The sequence below is a fragment of the Pongo pygmaeus genome, chromosome 13, assembly GCF_028885625.2.
Source record: "Pongo pygmaeus isolate AG05252 chromosome 13, NHGRI_mPonPyg2-v2.0_pri, whole genome shotgun sequence".
NCBI lineage: Eukaryota > Metazoa > Chordata > Mammalia > Primates > Hominidae > Pongo > Pongo pygmaeus.
Genome location: NC_072386.2, coordinates 80144392 through 80170224, shown reverse-complemented (window position 1 = coordinate 80170224; position 25833 = coordinate 80144392). Strand labels below are relative to the sequence as shown.

Below are 25833 nucleotides of genomic sequence, written 5' to 3'. Positions count from 1 at the left end.
AGGCTGGGCGCAGTGGCTCACGCCTATAATTCCAGCACTTTGGGAGACTGAGGCAGGTGGATTATTTGAGGTCAGGAGTTCGATATCAGCCTGGCCAATATGGTGAAACCCTGTCTCTACTAAAAATACAAAAAATGGCCAGGTGTAGTGGCACACGCCTGTAAATCCAGCTACTTGGAAGACTGAGGCAGGAAAATAGCTTGAACCTGGGAGATGGAGGCTGCAGTGAGCCGAGATTGTGCCACTGCACTCCAACCTGGGTGACAGAGTGAGACTCTATCTCAAAAAAAAAAAAAAAAAAAAAACAAGAAAGAAAAAGAAAAAGAAAAAGAAATTATTTCTGTCAGGTAAGCCTACCATATACCAGCCAAGATGAAAGGCATAATGTTAATAGAGTATCTGCCTCAATGACATGACAAAGGTCCCACTGTCTCTGCAACTGCTGTTGACAACACTACGGTTAGGAATTCAATGGAATTTTGATAAATGTCAATTAGTTTTATATTTCACATCTTTAAATTTATAGGAAGAAAAAACTTCACTACATTTTCCTTGGAAACTATGTAAATCCTTACAGACTACTCAATTGCCGAATATCTTGAACAATACTGACTTACCAGGAAAAGACAAAAAAGTGTAGAATACCTGAGTACTTTTTATCCAATTGACTTTGTTGCATAATTTCTGTAGTCTAATTTATTTCTTGCTAACACTAGTCAGCCTAAATTTGACAATATTCTTTTTTATAACCTGCTAAAAGGAATGGGAAAAAAAAACCCTTTATGAGTTTCTGGCATTTCTTAAATTTCTTAAGAACTTCAACCTCCATTGTACTGTATTTATTTATATTGTACAGATTTTAGCAACTTCTCATTTGAATCTTAGAAGGAAAAAGTTGACAAGAAGGAAATGCTAATCTCTGAGACCATGAACAGAGGTAACACATTAGTCAAGATGGGTTGGGTTATGCCCTAGTAACAAACAACTCCAGAATCTTGAAGGCTTAAAACAACAATGGTTTATTTCTCCCATAGACTTTAAATCTATCACAGGTCAGCAGGGACCTCCGCTCCCATCTCAGCCTTGCCCTCACTCTGAAAGCAAGTCAGGAGAGCAACCCCTCTCTGGAACACCACCTGTTCCTTGGGGAGAGGGCAATGATATGCTGCAGCCTAAAATCAGGGGCCTCCTTCACTCACAACTCCATGGCAGAAATGGTCAAATCTCACCAACAAGAGGGCCAGGAAGTGCAGTCTTACTCTGTGCTCAGAAGGGGGAAGAATGGGAAGACCCAGAGAACTGCACAAGTGATTCTTACCGCGAGCAGTCAGGTGGGTTTTGCTGCTCAATCTAGCAAATGTGCATGGGATACTTATTGGTCCAAAGCATAGTTCAGGTTGTTGAGAGGGTTCAATAATGAACTGGGGGCCGGGCGCTGTGGCTCACGCCTGTAATCCCAGCACTTTGGGAGGCCGAGGCAGGCGGATCACGAGGTCAGGAGATCGAGACCATCCTGGCTAACACAGTGAAACCCCATCTCCACTAAAAATACAAAAAATTAGCCGGGCGTGGTGGTGGGCACCTGTAGTCCCAGCTACTCGGGAGGCTGAGGCAGGAGAATGGCATGAACCCGGGAGGCGGAGCTTGCAGTGAGCAGAGATCACGCCACTGCACTCCAGCCTGGGCGACAGAGTGAGACTCCGTCTCAAAAAAAAAAAAAAAATGAACTTGGGTTAAATTTCAAACAAGTCAGAATTATGAAGAAATCATTTCTGTATAACAAAACATCCTACAAGCCAGAAAGGTCAAGAAAGCAAGACCCAAGAAACGTTTCAAAGAGAGAGAAAATTCTTTTTTTTGACTTAAATGACTGGAAAAAGCATAGAGGGGGCCATTTGAGGGCAGCCTTAGTATAAGAAAGATGTTCATATGCAGGGATGGACAGGGAGACAGAAAGAAGGGATTTCCAAGCAGAGGAAATAACATAATCAAAGCAGTACATTTTGACACATTCACTCTGTAATTGTGTGTTGCCAGTTTACAGTGACAATGATATCTTAAAACCCATTCTCCAGCCCACTCTGAGTTCCCTATCCTTATGCTAAGATTGAAATGGGGATATTTGAGATATTTTGTAGTATCTAACTTTGGGGGCTGTTTTATTTCTGCTGGGGTGTGTGCGTGTTGTGTGTGTGTGCGTGTGTGCGCACGTGAACATTTGGGGAGGTACTTCTTGAAAGCTAATGTGTACTTTTTATTAAAAGGACTGCAAAAGATATAGTCTTGATTTTTGGCAAGGGCAAATAACACATTTCACATTTACTGTGTTGCCACCTAACAAAGAAACTGCGTAACTTTCATCTTACATTCATGACAAACAGCTCTATCTCCACTAGGTTTTTTTTTCTGAGCTCCCCATCTCTCCTTATAGAAGTTAAGTTGGAGTATGGTGGTTTCCTCTGTTTCCTACACCTAAGCTAACTCCATGTTGTTTGAGGCAGACTGTGAGGAGTTAGAAGAGCAAACAAATAATAGCAACAATAATGATAATTATTATCATTGTGACAATAGAATTTATGTTAAAATGTCTTAGGCAGATGCCTGCCTATTTGGGCCCCTCAGTGACTTGTGATAGACTAGGATAGGCAAAGACCCCTTGTAGTTAAGAAAGGTAAATGGAAATGGAAAAGTGAATGAGGACAATCCAGAGATGTGAAAAGATGAAGGCATGAGAGTTCGTGCCCAGATCTGAAGCAGCAACATTGGCAGGGCAGAGTCAGTGCCATGGGTTAAAGGAATCCTGTGGATGTGGCCGCAGCAGCAGCCATGGAGTGCTGAATGCAAGGAACTGCAGCCACGGACCCCACATTCACAGTATCTGGGGCAACAGCAAGTCGGCAAAGCCAAGGCAGAATTGATGGGGGCATAACCTCCTGACAGGTTCATCTTGCCCTCTGCCCAGGGACAGCCGATTTATCAAGAGAGGGCAGTTGCAATAGAGAAAGAGCTTAATACACATAGAGATGGCTAAGCAGTAGACTGGAGGTTTTGTTATTCCTCAAATGAGCCTCCCTGAAAATTCAGAGGCTATGGTTTTTAAAAGGTAGTTTGGTGGACAGGGTGCTGGAGAATGGGAAGTATTCATGGGTTGGGTTAGGAATGGCATTATAGGGAGTCAAGGCTGTCCTCTTGTGCTGGTCCACAAGACCAGATGAGCCAGTTTACCAGTCTGGGTGGCACCAGCTGGTCCATGAGAATGCAGGGTCTTGAACATCAACCTTAGGTTTTACAGTAGGTTGATATCTTGAACATCAACCTTAGGTTTTACAGTAGAATTGTTACATATAGGAAAAATTGGAGAGGTTAGAAATCTTGTGGCCTTTGGCTGCATGATTTCTGATCCATAATAATGTCTAATCTTCTGGCACTTTGGGAGGCTGACATGGGTGGATCACCTGAGGTCAGGAGTTCGAGACCAGCCTGGCCAACATGGTGAAACCCTGTCTCTACTAAAAATTAAAAAATTGTCCGGGTGTGGTGGTTCATGCCTATAATCCCAGCTAATCGGTAGGCTGAGTCAGGAGACTTGCTTGAACCTGGGAGGCGGAGGTTGCAGTGAGCCAAGATCATGCCATTGCACTCTAGCCTGGGCAATAGAGCAAGACTCTGTCTCAAATAATAATAATAATAATTTCTAATCTTGTGGCTAATTTGTTAGTTTTGCAAAAGCCTGGTCTCCAGGCAAGGAGAAGTTTGCTCAAGGAGGAGCTATTATTATCTATGTTTCAAAGTTAAACTATAAATTCATCCCAAAGTTAGTTTGGCCTAAGCCCAGGAATAAATAAGGGCAGCTTGGAGGTTAGAAGCAAGATGGAGTCTCTTAGGTCAGATTTCTTTTGCTCATAATTTTCCTATGTCAGATTTTTCTCACTGTAATAATTTTTACAAAGATGGTTTTAGGGGCACCTGTCTTCAGTATTTGCAGGCATTGAAGAAGATTGAGGAGTTGTTAAGAATAGAGAGTGTGCCATGCTTAGATCAGGAGGGCAAGGAGGGGTGCTCCAGATGGCTGCTGGGGCTCAGACCCACAACCAGGGACATCACTGCCCACGTAGCCCTGATGGAACTCCCCAGGGTAGAGCATGTGGGCAGATGCTCTATACCTGAATTACAATTTTCTCTCAATGCTAACCTTGGAAAATGCTCTACACAGAGAAAGCCGAGACCCTCAATAGCACTGACTGAAAAAAGTCACTAAAGGGGAACTTGATTTAACAAAGCCTGCTCCCATCTCCATCCCGCCCCAAGACTTAGGGAGCTGGCAGGCATTCCCAATTAAACTTGGCTAACAGCAGTGATTCTTAAATTCAATTCCATATCAAAATTACCTACTAACACACAGTTTCTGTGAGGGGTAGGCAGTCTGGTTATCAATAGTTTGCAAAACTTCTTTACCAAGCGATTCTCACGTGCAACAAAACTAAAGAGCAAGTAGATTACAGCCTTGCATGTCAAAGTGTGGTCTCGGACCAGAAGCAGGGACATCACCTAGGGGCCTGATAGAAATGCAGACTCCCGGGCCCCACTCAGCCCCACTGCCTCAGAGGCTATGGAATCACAAGACCCTGAAGTACTTCATTTGCACATTAAAGTTTGATAAGCACCAGAATACCCTTTAATGGTACATAATAGGGTTGACTGATTGTCATTATCTCCGTAAATGGGAGCCCTGACTAATGTTGCAATGATGACCTGAAGCTGGGCGGAGGGTTGTAGTAGGGAGGGGCATGCAGACAGCAAGACCTGGAAAGCTGTTGATGAAGAGGCTGAAAGAAGCGGAAGTTTCTGGTGGTTTTTGTACTTGGGTAGTTTGATTTTCACGTTGCCACCAACCTTCCAGATAGAATGCTACATAGTGGGCAGATTTTTGTATGTTTCCTCTGAAAGCTCAATATGTGACAAGCCAGCTCTGTGCTTTGTGCTTATCATTAACTTAACCCTCAGGGCCACCACCCTGCAGACGTTAATCATTCCCATTTTGCAGAAGCACTAAGAGGGCAAGAACCTCCCCAGTGTCACTTAGCCATTCCGTTGCAGAGTGGGATTTTGTTTTTAGCGTTTGATAGGTTTTTCCTGCATCATCAAAATTAAGTTTTATTTTACAATTAGTATGGAAAAAGACAAATAAAGACCAAACAGAAGCAGTACTTAGCAACAATGCTAGGGCAGAAACTGTCCCCACAGGGTTGACAAGAATGGCATGCCGGGTTCCGGATAGAAATAGAATAACAATTAAGCATTAATCAGGCTGCACTTTGGCCTACTTCCTTGTTGCTAAAAGTCACGTAGCACTAGATCCTGACCATTTGTATCTCTTTGTTCCTGTAGATAAGATTTCTGGCATTAAGGTTATAAGATGGTTTAAGAATTGATCTGCATCCCTGTTGTTCCCTTAGACAGGACCTCTGACCTTAGAATCATAAGGCTTTTGTTTAAGGATCACTTAAGATTTTTTCAGCCCCCAAATTCCAGCGCCCAATTTGAAGACCCCACGGAAGGATGGGATCAGCATGAGACTGCAGCTTCTTCATCCTCATCCCACAACTTCACCCGATATTCTTTGACCAATCAATGATTTCCACACTTCACGCTGTGGCCCACTCCAAAACCCTCAAAATCGCTAGCCCCACAGCCCTCTGGGAGATGGATTTGAGGTTTCCTCCTATCTCCTCATTGGGTGACCCTACAATTAAACCTCTTGCTCTGCTGCAACCCCATGTCTCAGGCATTGGCTTGTCCCAGACTTAACACCATCATTTTGTCAATGAAAAGAATCACTCTATAAAATTTTTGAAGACATTTATTCTGAGCCTAATACGAGTGACTAATGACCCTAGACACAACCCCAGGAGATCCTGAGAACATGTGCCCAAGGTGATCTGGCTACAGCTTCATTTTATACATTTTAGCAAGACATAAGACATCAATGAATACATGTAAGAGGTACACTGGTTTGGTCCAGAAAGGTGGGATAACTCAAAGTGCGGGCTTCCAGGTCATAGGTAGATTCAAGAATTTTCTAATTGGCTATTGGTTGAAACAGTTAGATTATTATCTAAAGACTGGAGTCAATAGAAGGGAAAGTCTGGATTAAGATAAGGGCTTAGGGAACCAAGGTTCCTATTATGCAGAAAGAATCAATAGAAGGAAATGCCTCTTACCAGACCCAAACAGTCTATCATTCTTCAGATGTTTTAATGTTAATGCTGGTCAGTTGTGCCTGAATTCCAAGAGAAGGAGGATAAATGAGGCACGTCTGATCCCCACTTCCCATCATGGCCTGAACTAGTTTTTAACTTTGGAATGCCCTTGGCCAAGGGGAGCATCCATCAGTCAGTTGGGGGGCTTAGAATTTTATATTTGGTTTACAATTTAATAGCCTGGGGTTGTGGAGGAAAGCAGGATTAAAAAAAAAGAGAAGGGAGTTTGTCTTCACTTCTTCTATTTTGACACAAGTAAGGCCCTGCCCTACTCCTTCCCTCTCACCTTAACCTGTCTGGAGCTTCGGCTTCATTTCCACCCAGTGACAGAGAGCAATGGGAAAGTTTCACGGGACACCCCAGGGTGAGCTACTATTGCCTATGCTAGTTCTGCACAGAGCCTGATACCCTCCTATTGTGGTCATAAGCACATAACAGCCGCTGAGGAGTCACCAAGTCGAGGTCATCCTAGACCAGCTAACCCCTTAAGAAATAGCACCACCTTCCAGCCAGGGTGTCATAACTGTAGCTTTATTGTAATATCTCCCATTATTTCCAGAACATCATTGGCAACTAGAAACTTGTATGCAAGGGTGGTTTTTATAACTGCAGAGTAAATAAAATATAATAGAGAATAGACTTGTAACAATAAATACACTTTAAATATAAATATACACATTGATATCCCACACATATAAAAGTCATGCTCTGCAAATACTTTGTATACACACTGTCCTTGTGGGGTATGAATTCCAGGATGTGTCTTCAAAGATTTACATGTGTCCTATTAGTTGTAGATATTTCCAGAGAACTTATGTAGAAGCAACACATTACAAATTTTGGGGAAAAAAATTAAGTATCACAGAGAAATTTTTAAAATATTTAATACATTTTTGTTCTACAAAGACTGAGCATTTCTTAAATATTACAAACAGGGAAACAAATATACTAGCTTACAGATATGTACAATTTATGACTTTATACTTCAAAAATGCAGGAAGATAAATTATATATTTTATATACATGTAATTTTAGATAGAATGAACAATTCAATATTGCTTTTGTGTTGGTCTTGCTGCATTGAATGCATGCCCATGGCTTGTCGCTGGATGGAGGAGGGGCTCATGGGGATAGAAGGGAAGTCATGGAGCCCCATGCTCATGCCCAGAGCGCCATCTTCAAAGCAATATTTAATTAAATATTAACTTATTCTGCCTGGGTCAAAAACTGCTGTGCCCATATGCAATGTAGGACGTGTTTTCAAGAACCACAGCTACATATTTGGGAATGGAAACATACAAATGTTTTAAAAAAATCTGATTCTGTGATACTAACTCCTCAAACCCTGAGTCAATTGGGGAGCTCCTAAAAGACGATTTTGAGATAACCATTGATATCCTCAGTTCAGCTCATAGAAAATGATCTCAAAATGAAGACCCATAATTGAGGCTTCAATAGCCTTCCTAGCCTATAAATTCACAGGCAAAATATGAAGGAAAAAAATGTGTCCTGAATGAAATCAGACTTTCAGTAATTACAAACTTCTCATGCTGATGAAGCCCTAAACACTTAAACATGTAGAAACTGATTTGAAAGGGATAAAAGAAATTCTGACTTACAATCAGTAGAAATGGGATGGTTTGCAGGAATATCTCACATTAAAAGCCTTATTAACACTACAGTCAGTGGCAAAGATCGCATTCTACTGTTAGCAAAGAACCCAATCAAAATCTATACGTCTATTTTGGCCATGAAGTTCTGTTTCTTCTTCCATTTAACCTATACCCAAATTAAAACTTGATCATCTCTCTCTCAGAATAGAAACAGAAAAAAAATGTCGGGACAAGTTGAAAAACAAATGTTCCAGAAAATCCGCCAACTAAAGATCTCATTGCGAATGCTGTGCAACAGCTTTCTAGAACAGAACAATCCTGCTTGAGGAATTTGAAGGGGGCCACGGGACTGGCCCAAATGCTCTGCACCCCCAGCTGGCTCCCACGCCACTTCTCTGCTTTCTCAGCTCAGCATGAGTGTTCCCCCTGTAAAGTCAGGGCGGTTTTGTTCTAGGAGATCATGGAGTCAAGCAGTTCTCAAAGGCACCTCCCACGCTCTAAACACATCCCAAGGGTGAGTTACTGGGAGACCAGAGAGGATGAGATCAGGACAAGGGAACTGAACCAGAAAAGACTAAAGAAAACTAGGACATATTGAGAGAGCAAGTGTGCTTTGGGGGATGGCGATGGCCACACTGCTGCTGCTACAAGCCCTGCACCGGAGGGACAGGAGAAACAGCGGTTGCAGGATGTGGCCTGGTCAAACATCCCGAACTTAAGCCCTGCCTGTGCTGACACTGCCACCCAACAGCCAGGCAGCCCCCACCCCCCAAGGCAGGCCCATGTGGGACTGCAGCTTCTTCTGCCTGCCAGGCGGGTGACAGGAAGATTGCTGAGAGGATGATGCCACAGTTGGGTCCAGTAAATGTTCTGCCAACTGAAACAAACAGGAGATCTAACAGGCACTATCAGTGGGAGTTTTCAGGAAGCCAAGTCCAACCAGGCTCTATGATGGCAGAGCAATTAAGCTGAGTGCGCTCTTCCCAGGGCAGAGAAGCCTGCCTGTCTCCAGCCACCATCCTATCCCCAAGCTAACACAGGAAACCTGAAATGGCTGTAATTTGGCTTGAAAGATTAAAGATGCACACAAAATCATTAAGAGAAAAAGATAATTGTTACTAGAGTGAATACTGTATTGAACAGCTCTTAGAAGACACGTATAATGGAACATGCAAGAGAATTTACTATTACTTAAATGCATTTTCCAGGAATATATTTCCAATACAGATAGATCATCAAAAACACAGTGAATAACTTCTGTTTCAAAGTATTTCATTAAGGTGCAAAGTGTGGCATATACACGTTTGTGACACTACAAAAACGGATGTGCTTCTGGTTGTCTGATGGCCTTTGCTGGCTGCTACCCAGCTGGGTACAGATCGAGTTATTTAAGAGAAGAAAACCACTTTGGAGGAAAAAAACATCTAAAAATAGCGAGTTTATTTGCTTGTATTTAAAATCTGAGGGCTGAAAGAAGTTATACTCCTCACAGGTCAAAAGAAGAAAATCACATTTCTAAAACCCTCGATGTATAACACACAGGAACATTATTGCGATGTATTAATACTGTCACGATATCCTAACTTAAAAACTGAAGAACTTCCGACAGAGCAGCACACTATTAGTGCACTTATCCCTGCACATGAAGATAAATACTCTAATAGCTTAAAATGATACTTCCTAACTAGGTCTAGGTAAGGTGAACACATCCCCTCAGGGTAGCAAGGCTCCTAACAGGCCAGGTGGGAATTAAGAATGAACACCCTTTGGGGGAGAGGCTGTGTTTTTTAATCTCCTTTAAAAAAGTGTAAAATGGACCAAGTGTGGTCCACTTTGGACCACCTGATCTTCTCACCTCTTCCTGCCCCTCCCCTCCCCCAAAGATGTGATTGGCTTCTGTCTGGGGTTGGTGCAGGTAGCTCTGGGTTAACACGCTCTCACATGCACGTAGATGACATTTAGTCCTTTCGGTACATGTTGCTTTGTGGGTACCAGTCCTTCCTCCCACCTTCGGGTGTTCATCACCACCTTCAGCAATTGCTGGCACCTCTCAGTTCTCGGGGATGCTGAGCGTGTTGGTTTTCACTTGAACCGCCTGGCAGATTCTGTGACTCCAGAGGGGGTGGCTTGCTGTTGGTGGTGTGAAATGCCCTCTTAAGGACAACAGGACGCATCTCGATTAAATGCAATGTTTAACACGTGGGCATTATACATGCTACCCTGACGACGGTGGGTTTCATTTCGGGGGAGTGAGGTGCCGGGGACACACAGCTGCTCCTCCCGCAGGAAGGGCCTTCACATGATCACGCACTTGCCTTTGAGCTTCTCTTTCCTTTTCTGCTGCTTGCTCTTTTTCCCGTCGATCTGGAGACTCACGGTCCTGCGCTTCTCCAGGTTGAGCAGCTCCTGGAAAAGCTCCTTCACGTTATGGTTGAGCTTGGCTGAGGTCTCCATGAAGGCGCACTTCCATGTGCGGGCCAAGGCCTCCGCCTCGCTGCTCTGCACCTCGCGGCTGGGGCTCTCGTCACACTTGTTCCCCACCAGCATGATGGGGATGCTCTCCACGTCCCCTTTGATCTCGCAGATTTGTTCGTAGATGGGCTTGAGCTCCTCCAAGGACTGCCGGCTGGTAATGGAGTACACCAGGATGAAGGCGTGCCCTTTGGAGATGGACAGCCGCTGCATGGCCGGGAACTGGTGGCTCCCCGTCGTGTCGGTGATCTGCAATGTGCATATGCTCTTGTCGCAGCTGATCACTTGCCGGTAGGTGTCTTCCACCGTCGGGATGTAGCTCTCCCGGAATGTGCCTTTCACAAACCTCAACACCAGGGAGCTCTTGCCAACACCGCCAGCCCCAAACACGGCCACCCGGTAATCGTTACTCTGCTCAGGCATGTTGCTGGAGAGCTCCAACTCTCAGCCAGGACGCACCTAGCAAAGGAACCAGATGTTTGAGAGAATTAATAATTAAAATATAAAAACATTAATAAGGATGGCTCTACCCTTTTTTGATAGCTTAAAAATGGGAGGTGATAACATTTAAAATAGCGACAATTCTAAATCCAATAAATTTGGTCAATCCGCCGTTTTCAAAAGGACAGACGATCTATTCAAGGGCTCACTGGAGCCCATCTGTTTCTCTTTATTGGACCATGGCAATGAGCATCTTTGCTCCCACATAGGCCCTAAGTTCAGGGAAAAGATGCAAAGTGAGCCCGAGAGGCAGCAACAAGGAAAGGCAATGAGCAGATAAATTAACCACCCCCCAAAAAACACAGACACACATATGCCCACACACATCACCATCATCAACAGCAGCATATCTTTGCTGTTTTACCTGAAGTGCTGAGTACCCAATATACTGGTCATCATAATGTGTGTGTGTGTGTGTGTGTGTGTGTGTGTGTGTGTGTGAACAAATACTGGGAGAGGGAGATGAGTGAGGGAAAACGATGTTCTTAATATTTATTCAGTGTTTATATTAACTCATGAAATCCTCACCACTCTGCAGAAGTTGGTGCCATTAGCTCTGTTGTACAATGATGAAACTGGAAACAAGGAAGAAATCGGGAATGGAATGTCTCTGATGTTACACAGCAATAAGAGGGAAGGCTAGGATACAACCAAAGCATTGTGGATGTCAATGCCCATCCCATAGGCTGTCTGTAGACAGAGCTGGTCCCAGTGACTTGGGCATTACTCAGGCCATATTATAGATTGTCTCCATTAAGCATGAAGAGTTAACTAATAAGTGTGGATAGTCATTTCATTCATCAAAATTAAGATGATTATACAAGCTTTATTTTTAAGAAACATAAGGATTCAGGTATTACCAGGATAGTAGCATAAACTACTTTTTAAGGGTCATTAAAAACGAGGAGAACGCAGCAACTCTTCATCACAAACTTCACCCCTAGTCTAATATTTATTTTTATTCAGGGATGTGTAGATGTGCCTTCTTAATTTACAACCTATCAAAATTTTTTCATTCTGTACCTTCTTTGGTAAGGAAGGACATATACCACCAAATAAAATAGAGAATTACACAATTTGGATACATTTTTAAAACTGAAGTTGGTAAGTAACATGGTAATGTGAAGCACGGAATTCATTCTTTTCTGCAAGCAGGCATTGTGCTGACTTTTCACCTTTCTAGTTTTAGGGCAACCTTGGAAAAACAATAAAAAGCTTTACTGAAGAAAATCAGTTTTAGAGTCCAGTAAAAATATTAAACATAACTACCAATGGAAGGAAATGTGTTTGTGCAGTGAATATGTTCTCCTGACAGACAGAACATCAGGTCAAAGCCCTGGACCGAGGCATCCCACCTTCTCATTTTGCCTTGTGCGTCTGCCTACAAATCTGCTCAATTCAATACTCAGCTGTTCTTGCATGCACTTTGGAATCCCAAACCCTCCAAGAAACTAAGGAAACATCATTGCTAACAGAAAATATAAAAGACTGTTAGGAAGTTCATTAACACCAAAAGATGGCAGAAGAGTCTGCTTAGGAGTTTGATGAAGTTTATTAAATGCTTATGAGATAATTATGATTAATTCAAGGGTGAAGCATTGTGACAAATTGTTCCACAATTTTTTTTAAAAACTCAATCATGTCTTAGTTTGTTTTCTGTCGCTATAACAGAATACCTCAGATGAAATAATTTTAAAAGCAATCTATTTCTTACAGTTCTGGAGGATGGTAAGTCCAATATGAAGAAGCTGGATCTGGTGAGAGCCTTTTGTTGCCTCATAACATAGTGGAGCGCATGGCATGATGAGAGAGAGCAAGCATGTCAGCTAGGGTCTCTCTCCTTGTCTTATAAAGCCACTGATGCCATGACAGGCATTGCCCAGCCTCCTCATGACCTCATCTATTCCTAAAAGCCCCACTTCCAAATACCATGAACATACACATTTGAAGATTACATTTCTAACACATGCACTTTTAGGGAACACATTTAAACCATAGAAAATGGCCAGCGGAATCTAATGTTAAGCTTCTTTCTATATCCTTAGAATGAAGCTCTCTTTTTGCTTAGAAGGGAGTTTCCTCACTCTGTTTTGCCTTGTATTATGGTTATGTAGCTCCAGACTAGAGCATAAGCATCTAGCTGGAAGAGAACATATCTTAACAAGTTCTGCATCCCAATATATCTCAAAGATCTCTTGGTTCACAGCACACACATTCTTTATGAGTTTGCTGAATATGTGGTCAGCTATGTTAAGGTGTCTCCATTATTAAACTGGCAACGAACACATAGGAAGTAAATGCTAAACATAAAATAAAGTATTCATGGCTACAATTATTCATTTACCCAGAGAAATATCCATTGAGCTTCCACTAAACCAGGCTATGGACAAGGGGCCAGGAAACAACTGTACAGAGGACAGACTTAAGGAAGGATCTCTATTCTCATGAAACTCAGAATCAAGTAAAGCAGACATCAATCCAAAAGATAACTTCATAAATATTTAATAAATTATAGCAAGTGCTGCAAAAGAGAGGTCTGAAGGAATTTCATGAAATTTGAGATATCAGGAAGAATTTCACTAAGGAGGTGACATGGAAGCATGAATCTGAAAGATGAACAAGAGTCAGAAAGTTGAAGGGGTATAAAGTTCAAAGTGCATTTATGAGATAGGCCTGGGACAATAACTCCATAGTGATCTTCAACTCACTAACAAAAACCTAGACTGTGGAGAACCACTTGAACCTGGGAGGTGGAGGTGGCAGTGAGCTGAGACCATGCCACTGCACTCCAGCCTGGGTGACAGAGCAAGACTCCATCTCAAAAAAAAAAAAAAAAACTGTAAACTATTTTCTTCCATGTCAGAACCATTCATTTATTTCACAAGCATTTATAAAATGTCTTCTAGATACTGTGCAAACTCAGTGCTTACCCAACAGCACTCATAGCATTAGAGAGGGGACAAGCATAGGAAAGTATACATTACGCCCCACTTTGCAGATGCTGTGATCTAGTTATCAACAAAGGCAGGATAAGAACCTAGTGGGGAATCTAGCTCTGGCTGGAGCCCTCAGGAAGCATTTCACAGAGGGCTGAAACTTGCCAGATGGCGAAGTGATGAAAGGCCTGTTAGTCAGAAGAAAGAACTTCATAGGAAGGAATAAATGGAGGAAATAGAGCTAATGCTCATGCCATGGTAGACAGCTTGTGTAAACTGGCATCCAGGAGTGAATTTGGGGGAGCAAATTCACTTGATTGGTGGCACTCACCATCAATCAAGATAAAAGGCAGAAGAGAGAAGCAGCTTTAGAGAAATGACAGTAAACAACAAGGAGAAAGGAACTGTGACTGGGTCAGGTTTATGGGACAAATGGGGGGGATATCTGGTAGGTGATTGGGATTTAGTGTGAAAGCTCAGCAGACAGGTCTCATCTAGTGATAAATATCTGGATACCATTCATACACAAACAGCGCTATAATAAACAAAAATTCTCCAGGGAGAGAGCATGTAGAATGAAAGGAGAATACCACATGCCCAATCTGTTATATGCTATTGAGACAACTTGGCAAGTTACTTAAACTTTCTGCATTTGAGTTGCCTTAGCTAGGAAATGGATATAATAATGCCACGTTGTTTATGAGACTAATGTGGGGAGTAACACAATGCAATCAAGCACTTGAACAGCTCTCAGCACATAGTTTTTTGGCTACATTCAAGAAGGACTATGCAGACAAGGGGTTTATAAAGGAGCAGTATGATGGACAAGGAGAAAAACTCAACAAGAGGGCAACTAGCTATTAAACTCATTCAATAAGATTTCAGAATACAACATTCATATAAAGAACCAACTGTATTTCTATACACTTGCAATGAACAATCTGAAAATGAAATTTAAGAAAATAACTCAATTTATAATAGCATCAAAAAGAGTAGGATACTTAGGAATAAATTTAACAAAAGATGCAAAACATATCTGGAAATTACAAACATGGTTGAAAGAAATTGAAGACACGAATAAATGGAAAAACACCCCATGTCATGTATCAGAGGACTTATACTGCTAAGATAGCAGTATTTCCAGGAATCACCTACAGATTCAATGCAATTCTTAAAAGCATCCCACTAGCTACTCTGCAGAAAATGACCAACCGATCCAAAAATTTATATAAAAATTCAAGAGACCCAGAATAGTCAAAACAATGTTGAAAAATTAAAAGTGAAAAAGCTGGCAGACCCATACTTCCTGATTTCAAACTCACGACAAGGATATAATACATCAAGAAATTGTGGTACTAACACAGGATACACAGATAGATGAACAGAATAGAATTCAGAGTCCAGAAATAAACCCTCATATTTACAGTGAATTGTTTTTTGACAAGGGTGCCAATAAAATTCAATTCAAAAGGGAGAAGGAATAGTCTTTTCAACAAATGATGCTGAAACAGGTAAAAGAATAAGGGGAGCACCTCTTCCTCACACCATACATAAAACTGACTCAAAATAGATCAAATACCTAAATATAAGAGCTAAAACTATAAAACTCTTAGAAGAAAACATAGGTATAAACCTTGATGACCTTGGAGTAAACAGTTTTCTTAGATGTCACACCAAAAGTATGAGCAACAAGATTAAAACTAGGTAAATCTGACTTCATCAAAACTAAAGGACACAATCAAGAAAGAAGTAACCCACAGAATAAGTGAGTATTGTTATAAATCATATATCTGATAAGGGACTAGTTCTAGTATATACAAAGAACTTCTACAATTCAACAACAACAAAACAACTCAATCAGAAATGGGCAAAAGACTTAAAAAGACATTTCTCAAAAGAAGATATATGGATATATTGACTATATTTAATAGTCAATAAGAAGATATACAAATAATAATAAGTCAATAACATGAAAGATACTCAATAAGTCAATAACATGAAAAGATACTCAACATAATAGTCACCAGGGAAGTGCAAATCAAAACTATAACAAGCCTGTAATCCCATCACTTGGGAGGCTGAGGCAGGCAGATCACAAGGTCAAGAGATCAAGACCATCCTAGCCAACATGATGAAACCTAGCCAACGTGATGAAACCTAGCCAACATGATGAAACCTAGCCAACATGATGGGCATGGTGGCGCATGCTTGTAGTCCCAGCTACTCAGGAGGCTGAGGCAGGAGAATCGCTTGAACCTGGGAGGCAGAGGTTGCAGTGAGCCAAGATCTCACCACTGCACTCCAGCCTAGCAACAGAGTGAGACTCTGACTCGTCTCAAAAAACAAAACAAAGGCTGGGGGCGGTGGCTCATGCCGGTAATCCCAGCGTATTAGGAGATCGAAGCAGGTGGATCACCTGAGGTCAGGAGTTCAAGACCAGCCTGGCCAACATGGTGAAACCCCGTCTCTACTGAAAATACAAAAAAAATTAACCAGGTATGGTGGCAGGCACCTGTAATCCCAGTTATCAGGAGGCTGAGGCAGGAGAATCGCTTGAACCCAGGAGGCAGAGGTGGCACTGAGCTAAGATCGCGCCATTTCATTACAGCCTGGGTGACAAGAGCGAAACTCAGTCTCACAAACAAAACAAAACAAAAAAAACTATAAAGTACTACTTCATACCCACTTGGATGGTTATAATCAACAACAACAAAAAACAAACCCAGAAAATAACAAATGTTGGCAAGGCTGTAGGAACATTTGAACCCTTGCGCATTGTGCATTGCTGGCCAAAATGTAAAATGATATTGCTGTTTTGGAAAAAATTCTAGCAGTTCCTCAAAAGGTTAAACAGAATTATAGTATGACCCAGCAATTCCCCTCCTTTGTATATACTCACGATAAATAAAAACACATAGCCACACAAAAATTTATACAATGATACTCATAGCAATATTAAGCATAATAGCCAAAAAGTGGAAACAGCACAAATGTTTGTAACTAATGAATGGATAAGTAAAATGTGATCTATCCATTCAATGAAATATTATTCATCAAGAAAAAGGAACTGGTACATACTGCAACACGGATAAATCCTGAAAATATTATGGCAAGTAAAAGAAGCCAGTAGCAAAAGACCACACATACTGTATGGTTCCATTATATGAAACATTCAGAATTGCAAATATACAGAAAGGGTATTTGTGGTTGCCTAGCGATGGGGTGGAGTAGGCACTGGGGGAAAACAAGAAGTAACTGATAATAGGTACAAGGTTTCTTTGGGGAAAATGAAGTGTTCTAAAACAGTGGTAATGGCTGTACTGTAAAACCCTGTGAATGTACTAAAAACCGCTGAAATGTACACTTTAATGGGGGAATTATATCTCAATACAACTTTTACTTAAAAACAGACATGAGGAGAGCCAGTAATCCACTGCATATAGTCCATTATCTACTGAAAATGATTCACACATATAGAGCATCGGGTCACAGACCCCACTATGAGAAATAACCTGTTAAAGGTAACAGACCTCAGCTTTATTTCTACTAGGCAAATAATTGAAATATCCCAAATATTCACAGTAGAAGATGAACAAACCCTGAAATATTCATACCATGAAAAACAGTACCCTAAATGAACATATTAATACCTTAAGAAAAAGCAATACAGGCTGGGCACAGTGGCTCATGCCTGTAATCCCAACACTTTGGGAGGCTGAGGCAGGTGGATCACTTGAGACCAGGAGTTCAAGAACAGCCTGCACAACATGGTGAAACCCGTCTCTAGTAAAAATACAAAAAATTACCCAGGCGTTGTGGTGTGTGCCTGTAATCCCAGTTATTCAGGTGACTAAGGCACGAGAATTGCTTGAACCCAGGAGCAGAGATCACGCAACTGCACTCCAGCCTCTGCGACAGAGTGAGACTCCGCCGTCTCAAAAAAAAAGTAAAGAAAAAAAGAGAAAACAATACAAAAAATGATACATACAACAAGCTCTTTGAACCTGACAGTGGCCTGCTGGGTGCTGGAAATATTACATATCTTGATGTGGGTGGTGGTTACACAGATGTTAACATTGTTGTTATATGGCCATTATTTAGATTATCCTATCTTATTCATTTAAAGTTATCATGAAAATAAAATTTCAAATTTAAAAAATCTTTGAAAACTCAAAAATCCAATAGGATACATTTTCAGATCCCAGTTAGAGGAATAAGAATGTTGTGAGATCAAGTATGATAGAAATAGAAAGTAAATCTTTGATTTCACAAAGCAGAGGTTAAATAAAGACTGAGAAAATTTTAGTTAAGTGACATTGGGGGGTGTGAAGGGAATAGAAGTTATGTTGCAATAGGCCTGGGAATGATGGAAATGGAAGAGATGGCTAGAAAGACAAGAAATGTAGATTTCTCTTGAAATAAATGTGGAGATTAAGGAAAGGAGAAAGAATGACTAGTATAAGGTAATGCAGGTTTAGAGCGGTAGGAAAGATTCTGTATAGATCTGGTGATGGATGACTGATAGAGCAAATCTTCAAGGAAGCAGGAGTCACTGGGGTCTAGGATGAAAATGGCAGGTCCATCTTCAAGGAGGGGAGCAAGGAGAGAAGAGAGGGCAGGTGTTAGTTCAGAAGCGCAAATTAAAGCTGCCCAGACCAAGCCAAATCACTCAACTCACAAAGAGAGCAGGAGAAAGCCTGATTGCATTTTAATAATTTTTTATAAAAGTACACTTTAAAACAAAAAAAAAATTGACACAATGCATGTATTTGGTTAAAAAATGTAAGGCGATTATAAAATGTTCTCTTATGCATAGCCAGTCCCCTTCATTCAGGAGCCCCCCAGTTTCTCTTTTCAGAAATAACAACTGTTTAAAAGAATGAGAACTTAGTCATCATCTTCTGATGTCCACAATTATAATTTTAAATCAGGCACTTATTGTTTGAATAACAGATCTTTGCATCTTGACTTACTGACTTTGGACCATATCTATCTACAAAATTAACACAATGACATTCTTTCCTCCACTACCCTGATTTTTGTTATAAGAAAAATAAAGTACGTATCAGCATTTAAGATTTCCAGCTATGTTATTTATAGTTTGTTCAAAATATATATGTGTTCTGTGCTTTGCCACAGCCTTTTTCTAAATCCTACCAAAAGGCCGGGTGCAGTGGCTCATGCCTATAATTCCAGCATTTAGGAGGCTGAGGCAGGAGGATTGCTTGAGGTCAGGAGTTCGAGATCAGCCTGGGAAACATAGCAAGACACCGTATGTACAAAAAATACAAAAGTAAGCTAGGCATGATAGCACACACTTGTGATAGTAGCTACTCAAGAGGCTGAGGCAGGAGGATCTCTTCAGCCCAGGAATGTGAGGTTGCAGTGAGCTGTGATCACACCACTGCACTCCAGCCTGGGCAGCAGAGCAAGACCCTGTCTCAAATAAATAAATAAATACATACATACATACATACATACATACATACCCTATCAATAAAGAACATTAATAGGATTCTGTAACTATTTTTCACTGCAGGAGAGTAGGTAGTAGGACTGGACCCACTGAGAGAAGAATAATCTTCTTTCATCAAACTTTGCTAATTGAAGAATAATTTTCTGTCAGTAACATTTGGATCTTACTTTTTTCTGGAGTTTTTTTTTTTTTTTTCCCTCTAACTCTTAGCTGCTAATTTTGGTATTTCAATTTGTCTCCTTTCAGCCATTTCATGTGCTGGTATAAACGATACTAATAAATTATTTTAGATGGCATTAAAATTTCTGAATTCATGGCCTCTCACTTGATTGATAGAGTCCTGAATGCAGCCCAAGTTCAAATTCTTTCTTCTTCATACGTTATTTCATTTTTAAGTTTAGCATCCAGGCTTGTTAATGTAAAATCCAAAGCCAGTATGATTATCTTTCCTTTGTAAGAAATTTGTGTTTTTCCTTTCTCTTTGGAAGAGTTAGAGTTTTCTCTTTAACCTTGGAGTTATGAAGATTCACAAGGATCCATTCGAAATTGCTTTTTGAGGGCTGGAGGGGGAGAGAAGGGATAAAAACCCAATTTTTCCCAAAGCCTGGGGACACTTTCTTCTATTTTTAAAAATTACAACATTCCAACCCCTATATCTTTTCTCTTTCTGAAGCTTCTATTAGATGATGGATTGATTGTACCTATTCTCGATTTCTCCAGCATCTTCTATTTTTAATAACCTTTCTTGTACTCTGATTTTCCCTTTTTCATAGAAGTAGTTTCTTATCTTAGGAAATGTGATACCATGCTGAATTTCAATGAGAATGCTCATTGTCATTGGTTGTGGCTGTTCTCCTTGCTTATCCGAGCTCTCTGTGTCTCTGTTTGTTCATTTTAATCCTTCTTTTTCATCTGCTCGTTTCCCCAAATGTCTGCTGGTCTCTGGTTCTCCATTTGATTTATGAAAGAATCATCACATTGGCTGGGAGAGGTAGCTGGAGTGTGAATACTCTTGAAGATGTGCAGTTCTGTTTATCGACAGGCCATCCCCTGAATGGGAAGGCTGGGATGATTTGATACACACCCCTGTTATTTTCCTTTTCTTGAACTTGGTTGAGCTAAACTGTCTCAACACTCCCTTATACTCCAAAAAAGCTTATACATAGACAGATAGAGGAAGGAAAGGATTAAGAAAATTAAAAAAAATTCCATCCCAAAGTGCATAAAGTACAAAAATATATGTCAAGAATTCAAAATGAGACCTCCTAGGCAGTGAAAATCAGTATTAGGCCTATAGGGCCTAGATTCAGGGAAAATGCATTTTGATTTGCTGAGTGACACAAGTTTCCCATTCAATAATATTTTAGAAGAAACTTGAGTTCTTGTGAATGAGATAGAAGCATGATCTCAGGCAAAACAAACCCACAGCCTTTATCTGTATTATGCCCTAAATTAATCCCGCTTCAAAACACAGTTATGGAGCTGGGCATGGTGACACACACCTGTAACTCCAGCTATTTGGGAGGCTGAAGCAGGAGGATTGCTTGAACCCAAGACCAACCTGGGTGATACAATGAGACCCTGTCTAAACAAACAGTCAAAACTAGAGGGAAAATTATACATTGGAAGAATTCGGATCTTTAAGAGTAAATGTTTGGAAAAGGTTGATAATTTAGTGTACTATTCTGCCCTAAATGTTCTATCTACAGCCTAAGCTAAAAGGTTTACGAAGCTAAAAGGTTTATACAGATTGTCTCTGCTCAATTACTGACTTGGTTTCTGTGAAATGTTATTAGCTTTAAACAAATCTTATATTTGAAGTTGGTACGTGAGAGCCCCTTAAAACTCTTAATAATACAAGGTGAATAATGGTCATTAAGAAACAACAATCAACAAATTGTAAATTCTTTAGGTAGGAAAGTGTACTTTTATATATTTTTAGAATCTTGATTTAAATAAATGTTTACTTTATATTCCTTCTTACCTGAATCTAAAAAATGATAGATTTGTTAGTGGGAAATATTTGATCATAAAAGAGACTTAAACATCCATGGCTCAACTTTATCCAGAAAAGCAGAATGCTTTTCCAGGAATCTTGTGTTGCAGTGTTATAAAGACAACTTCCCTGGCAGTGGGGCAGGTACAGAAGCAAAAGACACATCCAGAGGGTCTCAGATGCTCATTTCAAGATGCATACTACCTGCAAGAATGAAGTCAGTGGAGATAAATGGGGGCACTTCTTGGAATGGCGGGGGTAGCATAAATTATTTTTAAGGTTTCATATTCAAGAGGCCAATAAGCCCACAGCTTAAGTATACAAATAAGTTTCACTTATATTTGTCTAGAACAATTTCATTTGGGGAACATATGATGGCCAAAAATTCCAAAGAGCCAAATAAAATATACTTAATGACACTTTTTTTGCGGGGGGGGGGGACGGAGTCTCACTGTGTCACCAGGCTGGAGTGCAATGGTGCGATCTCAGCTCCCTGCAACCTCTTCGGCCTCCCGGGTTCAAGCGAATCTCCTGCCTCAGCCTCCCGAGTAGCTGGGACTACAGGCGGGCACCACCACCTGCCTCAGCCTCCCAAAGTGTTGGGATTATAGGCGTGAGCCACCACGCCCGGCCGCTTAATGACACTTTTAAGACTGCCCAGAGCCTAACTACATTTTGGGCATTTTCTGATTTATTCATTTTCTATGTGAGTAAGGAAAACAAGAAGGAAAATCATGTGAATAACAAGCAAGATTGTTGTCTTGGTCAAGGGACTGGTGACCAATGACCGATGCAGCATGCTAACCTCTGCAGGGAAATAGTTACACAAAGATAAAGTCAACTTGAGCACATGAATCTGCATGTACGGAAAATAAAGTATTTGATGCCAGTTATGAGGGCTTGATGCGCTACTGTGTGCAGCTCAGACTATTTAATTCACTGTCAGCCCGTGGGCTACCTATGTATTCTTGGTTAGGTGAATTTCTAGTGTTAGCCACCTAAAAGTTTACAAAATTGGCAAGGTCCAAAAAATGATTCTTTCAAACAATCATGAATTATTTTGTTTCTCATGCTTTTGGTGTCGTTTGTCTTTCAAACAATCATGAATTATTTTGTTTCTCATGCTTTTGGTGTCGTTTGAGAATCCATTACTGAATCCAAGGTCATGAAGGTTTACGCCTATGTTTCTCTTAACAGTTTTATGGTTTCAGTTCTTATGTTTAGGTCATTGATCTATTTGAGTTAATTCTTATATATGGTGTGAGGTAGGTGTCCAACTTCATTATTTTACATGTAGATATCCATTTATCCCACCACCATTTGTTGAAGAGATAATTTTTCCCCCCATTGAATGGTCTAAGCCCCCTTGTCAAAAATCAATCAACTATAAAGGTGAGTTTATTTCTGGACTCTCAATTCTATCCCATTGTTCTATATGTCTGTGCATATGCCAGCACCACCCAATTTTGTTTACTGTAACTTTGTAGTAGATTTTGAAATTGAGAAGTATGAGTCTTCAACTTTGTACTTCTTTTTCAAGATCTTTTTATCTATATGAGGCCCCTTGTAATTCCATACAAATAGATAAATTAGGCTTCATCAAAATTTTAAAAATTTGCACAACAAAGGGCATTACCGAGAAAATTAAAAGAGATCCTTCTTGGCCGGGTGCGGTGACTCACGTCTGTAATCCCAGCACTTTGGAAGACTGGGGCCGGTGGATCATGAGGTCAGGAGATCGAGACCATCCTGGCTAACATGGTGAAACCCCATCTCTACTAAAAATACAAAAAATTAGCCAGGCATGGTGGTACGTGCCTGTAATCCCAGCTACTCAGGAGGCTGAGGCAGGAGAATCGCTTGAACCCAGGAGGCAGAGGTTGCAGTGAGCCGAGATTGTGCCACAATACTCCAGCCTGGGTGACAGCACGAGACTCTGTCAAAAAAAAAAAAAAAAAAAAAAGAGATCCTATGGAATGGGAGGAAACATATATCTGAAAAGGATGTAGTATACAGAATATATAAAGAAACTCTTACAACTGAACAACAAAAATACAAACAAGCCAACTAAAAAATGAACAAAGAAGTTGGGTACAGTGGCACATGCCTATAGTCCAAACTACCAGAGAGACTGAGGCAGGAAGATGGTTTGGGCCAGGAGTTCATGTCCAGCCTGGGCACCATAGCAAGACCCCATTTCTTAAAAAAAAAAAAATAAAGACAAGGAACTTGAATAGATATTTCTGTACAGAATACATACAAGTGGCCAACAAGCACATAAAAAGATGTCAACATCATTAGTCATTAGGGAAATGTAAATCAATGAAGTACCACAATGAAGTACCACTTCACACCCACTAGAATGGCTATTTTTAAAAAACAGAAAATAAAAAGTATTAGCAAAGCTAGAGAGAAACAGAAACCCTTGTGCATTGCTGGTGGTAATCTAAAATGGTACAAAATCTGCGGAAGGAATCAAAGATAGAATTACTGTATGATCCAGCAATTCCACTTTTGGTGGAAAAGAAAGAAAAGCGGGGACTCTAATAGATATTTGTGTGCCTGTGTTCACACAGCAGTATTACTCACAATAGCCCAAAGGTGGAAGCAACCCAAATGTCCATAGAAAAGATGAATGAATAAACAAAATGCAGTGTACATAGACAGGTGATGTAGTTTGGATATTTGTCCCTGCCCACATTTTGTGTTGAATTGTAAGCCCCAATGCTGGAGGTGGGGCCCGGTGGGAGGTGTTTGGATCATGGGGGCAGATCCCTTATGGCTTGGTGCTGTCTTTGCAAAGGTGAGTTAAGTTCTCGCAAGATCTGGTCATTTAAAATTGTGTGGCATTCCTCCTCCCCACACCCCCAACCTGCAACTCTATTCCTTCTGCTTTCACCATGTGAAGTGCCTGCTCCCTTTTTGTCTTTTGCCATGATTGTATGCCTCCTGAGGCCTCCCCAGAAGCAGACACCGCTATGGTTCCTGTACAACCTGCAGAACCATGAGCCAACTAAACCTCTTTTCTTATAAATTACGAAGTCTCCAGGATTTCTTTATAGCAATGCAAGAATGGACTATGGCAACAGAAATATTATTCAGCCTTAAATGGGAAGGAAACTCTAACACATGCTACAACACGGATGAACCTTGAGGACATTATGCTAAGTGAAATAAGCCAGTCAAAAAAGACAAATACTGTATGACTTCACTTATAGCGGGTACAGATAGCAGTCAAATTCACAGAGAGAAATAAGAATGGGAGTTGCCAGGGGCTAAGGGAATGGAAGAATGAGAGTTGTTGTTTTATGAGTATGGAGTTTGGGTTTTGCGAGATGAAAAGATTCTTAGAGATGGATGGTGGTGATTGTTGCATAACAACGTGAATTTACTTACTGCCACTGAATTAATTACATGCCTGAAAATGATTTAAAAGGAAAATTGTATGTTATATATATTTTACCATAATAAAAAGATATGACTGTATGTATAAACATTTTTAGCAATAACCAAACCATGAATTAAAGACAATGTCCATCAAACATAATTGGCAGTGTTAGCTAGGCAGACAGCTCCTCCTTATTCATCCACACTATACAGTAAAAACAGCAAGGGTCAGCGGTTGCGGGGCAAGGAGAGGGAGAGCATTAGGGCAAATACCTAATGCATGCCGGGCTTAATACCTAGATGGCAGGTTGATAGGTGCAGCAAACCACCATGGCATGTGTATACCTATGTAGCAAACCTGCACATTCTGCATAAGTAGCCCAGAACTTAAAGTAAAATTTAAAATAAAGAAAAAGAAAAAAAAACAGCAAAGGTCTCATCTAATCTGACAAGATGAACAAAACAAAACTAATATCTTGAGAAGACCAATTAAAATGCACACCTTCATGCTGGCCTTAAGTTCCTACTGTATTACTGACTGTGTGAAGCCATCACTATTAGCCATGGCATCTAACACTCAGCCCCTAACCTGTGCTGCCCACACAGTGCCACTGGCCCCTCGAAATGCAGCTGGCTGAACTGAAATGTGCTGCCCTGGATTTTGAAAACTTAGAATAAAAAATTGTTTTTAACCTCATTCATAAATTCTGATATTGATTACAAGTTGAAATGATCATCTTTCATAGATTTGTGAGTATATCAGTACTTTACTGCCAGCCACAGCTGTGATCATCTTGCCATTTCAGACTGGGGAGACTAGGTGGCCATTGTCATTGCTGATCCTGTGAGAATGTAAAACTGGATAATATATGAAATGCAAAATATAACAAAATTTATATATATATACACACACACATATGTATATTTTTTTGAGACAAGGTCTCACTCTGTTGCCTAGGCTGGAGTGCAGTGCCTCGCTCATGGCTCACTATAGCCTCAATCTCCCGGGCTCAGGTGATCCTCCCACCTTAGCATCCCCAGTAGCTGGGACTACAGGCTCATGCCACCACACCTGGCTAACTTTTTGTATTTTTTGTAGAGACAGGGTTTCATCATGTTGCCCAGTCTGGTCTCGAAATGCTGGGCTCAAGCAATCCCCTTCCCTCAGCCTCCCAAACTGGTGGGATTACAA

At 40.8% G+C, this 25833-nt stretch overlaps 1 protein-coding gene across 1 annotated transcript in view; it reads right to left on the bottom strand.

Moving 5' to 3' along the window:
• Nucleotides 1-5847: 5847 nt before the first annotated feature.
• Nucleotides 5848-25833, bottom strand: part of DIRAS2 (DIRAS family GTPase 2) — a 34275-nt gene continuing 14289 nt past the window's right edge. Inside the window, exon 2 of the mRNA XM_054502407.2 lies at nt 5848-10804. Within this exon, the coding sequence (XP_054358382.1) occupies nt 10169-10768 (600 nt within the window). The 5' untranslated portion in view covers nt 10769-10804 and the 3' untranslated portion in view covers nt 5848-10168. The remainder of the gene's footprint in view (nt 10805-25833) is intronic.